We start from the raw sequence: 4,988 nt of genomic DNA, 5'->3' as shown, positions 1-4,988 counted from the left end.
AACAAATAGATAAATGCAATGCTGGTGGGTATGTCTTCCTTGATGATTCCTGAAAAGATTTTCCTCCCCCTGTTTTGACTTGATTCTTACGCTTTCCATTGTCTCTCTATATGAATCTCCTTTCCCAATTTTTGTAATTCCCGATTTTCTTTTCTTCTTCCCATGCCACCCGAAATGAGTTGAGGGGAATTATAAATCTGAGCATAGTGTTACTTTCTGGAAATTCTGGTTGATACATTTCAAATGAAAATCGGATTTGGGACTGCAGCCACCGTTTGCTGTGTTTTCCCTTCTACAGCCAAAGGAAATAATGAGAGAGAGAAATAGATAGAGTTACCTGAAGGGAGTTGCAGATCACCGAAATAATGAGCCGCAAGATGAGGGAACAAGAGAGGGAGAGAGCCGCGGGATGAGAGTTTGTGAGTGAAGAGCGGTGGAATGAGTTTGAGAGGCAAAAAGCTATGGAATGAGGGAGGTAACACGTAGGTTTTCTAAAATAAAAGTTGTTTTACCATTTTACCCTCGAAAAGTACCGTTAGAAGCACTTCCAACTTAAGTTCGGCAAAAAATTGACAAAAAAAATGGTTTTTGCCCATAATCCATGGTAGTCTATTATCATTTTTGGGGTGTTTTTGTTTATTTAAATAAAAATAAGTTTCAAAATGATACCAAACACAATAAAAAAATAAAAAAAAAAAATTGTCAGAAAATGAAAATGAAAAATAATACCAAAAAGACCCCAAACCTCATATCACTAGAAATAGAATTCATACACTACTCCACACAGTATTAGTGAGTGAGTTTCTTCATAACCATTATTCTCTTCTCTTTTTTTGTTTTCACATAAAATATGATAAGTAGACCTTTTCTAGTGTCTATTGATTATGAGTGTCTTTTTTAGTGGCATGTTGTTGTACCACCAAGATCATGGCCTCACTCTTAAAATCTGGGGAAGCCAATAAGTCCCCAATCGTTCCTAATTCCTTATACTGATTCCACTCTACAAGTCCTGTCGTAGCTGGTGAATCTCTATCAGGGTGTCTCCCTATAATAATGAGTTGATAATCATCCTGCATCAACTGAATTACACGAAGAGTCTCTGTTCCATCCTTCACTGTTTGCTCAATGTATTTGAATCGATCATTATCAACCATATTATACTTTACTGTACTAATCATATCATCATCAAGATTCATTTCTCCCCCTTTGTCATTGAATTCAACATGGTTTGAAAGGATTCTGATTACCAATAGACAAACCTTTGGATTTCCAAACATTCTAGCCCCAAGGGCTAAAGCTTCCCTATCATCAGGGCCACCCAAGAACAACACAACAACACGAAATGAAGACCAACTTGCTAATGTGTATGCAGCCGCCCTAGAATTGCTCCAATGTCCCCTTTCAACAAGGATTGCAACTGAGCAAGGTGCATTATCAAGGACTTTTCTTAGGTTCATAGTTCTAGAGCCCATTTGAAAGGGAAGAATTACTAGGGAAGCTCTCCTCTCAAGTGCTAATTTGCAGACTTCATCATGCATGGCAGTAGCTGGAGTGATAGCTGTGAAGGTACTTACAGTAATTGTATCTTTATTGTTCTCCTCATACTGTGCAAAAGCTTTAACAATGCTTTTAGAGACTTGATGCTTGGAAGAAATATATATAGATGATTTGTGAGAGATAAATAATGGCGTTGCACGACCAACAAGATCTTCCAAATGGAGAATGTAGGTGGCAATGGGACTATGTTGGTTATGATTGCAGGCTTCAATAATGTTGATCAGGGAGGGGACACTTTCTTCTCTGTGGATGCACATCAGCAGTCTAAGTTCATCTTTGGGTCCGGTGTCCATAATAGTTCTTCTTTTGTAAACAAGATACCTCCTTGAAGGATTATAGATAGCTTTTAGTAGGATTGTGATCATCATTGTTGAGATCAACATGGATGTGCATGTCATTACAAAGGTTTCATAGTTTAATCGCTGCACATATTTTTAAAAAAAAAAAGCAAAAAAAAGTTTTTGATGATTAGTTGCACTTGTAATCAATCAAAAAAAAAAAAAAAAAAAAATAAATAAGTGAACCGAACAAGAAATGTATGATTGACACTTCTATAGATGTATTTAGAACTTGATACCTTATTTTAATTGCTTATTATCGTATTCCCATAAGTTCATCAAGTTAGGGATATAATTAAAAGGGTTTTCAAAAATAATTCCAAAGTGACATGGCATTATGTCATTATCAAAAGATGTCATTGTCATACACATATTTCCAGTACACATGTAAAATGACAATGTATACATTTATTGAAAAAAAAAAAATGTATGCAAGTAAAAAGTAAGGTTACAAATTAATTGTCACCTTGAGAGGTGTCAATAAGAAAAACTATTCTTTTCATTGTCACATATCTTATTCTTAAGAATTAATTATTTAAGGGTATAAAAGGGTTTTCAAAACCAAGTTGAAATTGACAGATCATTATGTTATTATAAAAAAAAATATCATTGTCATACGTTTTTTTTTTGTAAACATGTGAAATGACTCTATTATCCTTAAATGAAAAAAAATATATGTAAATACTAAAAGGGCAAAAAAGTAAAATTATCAATTATTTAACACCTTAAGGTGTGTCATCAAGAAAATCCCAAACATAAATAAAATAGAGATATATATGTAGTAGTTTAATATTGTACCTTGTTTCTCCTAAGTCCTTTAACAATTGTGAGCTCAAGAACACCTTTGACATTGATGACGAGGCTAATGGAGAGAGCATCCAACCAGGGTAACTTGCAAGAGAGGCCAGCTATGAAAGCTGCACTAGATTTCCCAAAGCATCCAAAAAAGATTACCATTCCAATATTCTTAATATGTTCCCATTGCATGATATAAAGATTTATTGCTAAACCAATTTTGAGGAAGTAGATTGGCATAAGAATCCATGAAACGATGATTTCAAGCCTTTGTACTAGTTCTGCTCCTAAAGGTGGTCCAGGAGGTATAGCTAGTCCAAGAACAAAAGGACCCCATGCTATATGAAATCCAATGAAATAACCCACCAATCCAGACACTAGTACTGCCATGAAAATGGAACAAATTGAAGCTGTATTCCCTTCCTTATTCCTCTTAATCATCCACAATGCCACTGGTTGTACCACAAAGATGATACCCAACATAAAACCAATTGCTTTGAAAACTGCTTTTACACTAATTACAAATTCATTGTTACGCCACAATTGGTATAAAATGCTTAATACACCACCCGCAATTGATGAAGACAATGCAACAGCACCAAATTCTGAATTTAAGATATTGAGTTCGAAGAGATATCGAGCAATGACAGGAAATGTAAAGAGAGTTTGTGCTCTCGATAGAAACCCAATTGAGAATCTTAATGACTCGTCTGTAATGGTGTCATATATAACATAAAAACCAATCCAAGATAGAATGGTGGAACCAAAGTCAGCTGAAATTCCTATTGCATAAGCTTTCTTTCCAATCTTTCTTACTATCCATGTGTCCATATATACTCCAATCAAGAAGAAATAGAACATTATAGCCATTACTGAAACTACATCCAACAATAAGAAGCTCTCTAATGGAAATAATGCTCTTGCTATCATCTTGCTCTGCCCCAAAAAAGAAGGACCTAGCAGGAAACCACCCTGGATCATAAAGAAAGAAGAGTTAAATTAATAGTTTTACTTGTTTTGATAATGGGGGAGAGAGAGAAAGAAGAATTAAAATTAATTACCAAGATTTGGGCAACCATGAGGGGTTGGCCAAGAGGCTTGAGAGCAATAGAGGTGAATAAGATGGTAAAGGAAGCAAGGGACATTTGAAGTATGAGAAGAGGTAAATAGTAACCAAGTTGGGAATAACCAAGAAAGATGCCACCTGAAGTTGTCTTATTGGAGAGGCAGGTCTGCTTGGTTGTGTTCCCTATGTAGTCCGAGAAGTCCCAGAACTCCTCTGGTTCCATCATTCTTGTGCCCATGCTGCAACCCCCTCCCCCTCCTCCTTCCAGTCTCCAGGGAGAGAGCGAGAGGAATAGAGAGACGGAGAAGGAGAGGGAGGTAAGGGGACTAACACAGGTAAGGGATGATGAGTTCAAAGAGTTCTCCGGCCAAGAGCTTGGGTGGTACCGGCAGCCAAGCCACTGGAGGAAGGGAAAACAAATCAAAACCGCCTTGGGAGTATGAAGGGATGAAAGAGAGGAAACAGATAGAAATTGGTTTTGGTAATAACTGTTGACCAAGTCAAATGGAAAACTAATATGACAGCAATCGCAAAGAAAAGGTTCTATTTTTAGGCAACTCTATACTCATGCAGTCTTTCTAGCTCACCTGCAACTACGCGTTCAAACTCCGTTTAAAAAATGTTACTGTATATTACTGTTTTAAACATGTTTTCTCGTATGTTTTTCAAATGTATGGTAAAAAACAGCAAACAGTAAGCATTTCAATTTTAAACGTGTTAAAATATGTTCCCTTTTTTCGGCATTTTTTAAGACCATGGATTTAACAGACCATGTCTCTCTCTATCGAACTTTGATTGGCCTGATTCTTTCACCGACGTAAACATGACTCGAAATGTTACAATTTTTATGATATCATCTTCAACTCAAGGTCAATGCACGAATATCAAAAAATAGAAGCATGTATTTAAAATAAAAAATCCTCAATTTATATGAGAATAGTGCTGTTTTTTTTGTTCTATTTTTTGAAATATAAACGTTTAAAACCTATATCGTCCATTTTCCGTTTTTTTACCGTTCTCTATTTTTTTGATCGTTTTATTTGGCCACCCATTTGCAATTTTTTACCGTTTAAAACCTAAGACTCCGTTTTTTTTTTTTTTTTTTTCCCATTTTTGCTAACTATGCCTACAACAATATTTACAATGAAACCCCTAAAGAAAGTTCCAAAGAAAAAGGCTTGGCTAGCTACACTGGATGTAGACAGCTGTACAACGATTTTTTTTTTTTTTTT

The 4,988-nt window shown here is 35.6% G+C and overlaps 1 protein-coding gene across 1 annotated transcript; it reads right to left on the bottom strand.

Annotated features, from left to right (window-relative positions):
• Window positions 1-875: 875 nt before the first annotated feature.
• Window positions 876-3,982, bottom strand: LOC122652966 (cation/H(+) antiporter 15-like). Its single transcript, XM_043846856.1, has 3 exons — window positions 3,752-3,982; window positions 2,694-3,662; window positions 876-1,979 (listed from the first exon to the last, which is right to left on the bottom strand). The coding sequence occupies exons 1-3, from the start codon at window positions 3,980-3,982 to the stop codon at window positions 876-878; spliced, it is 2,304 nt and encodes a 767-aa protein (XP_043702791.1).
• Between the last annotated feature and the right edge of the window lie 1,006 nt (window positions 3,983-4,988).

This window comes from Telopea speciosissima, chromosome 1, assembly GCF_018873765.1.
Source record: "Telopea speciosissima isolate NSW1024214 ecotype Mountain lineage chromosome 1, Tspe_v1, whole genome shotgun sequence".
Taxonomy (NCBI): domain Eukaryota; kingdom Viridiplantae; phylum Streptophyta; class Magnoliopsida; order Proteales; family Proteaceae; genus Telopea; species Telopea speciosissima.
Note: the sequence above shows the minus strand (reverse complement) of the source record. Positions and strands in the feature narration are given on the sequence as shown.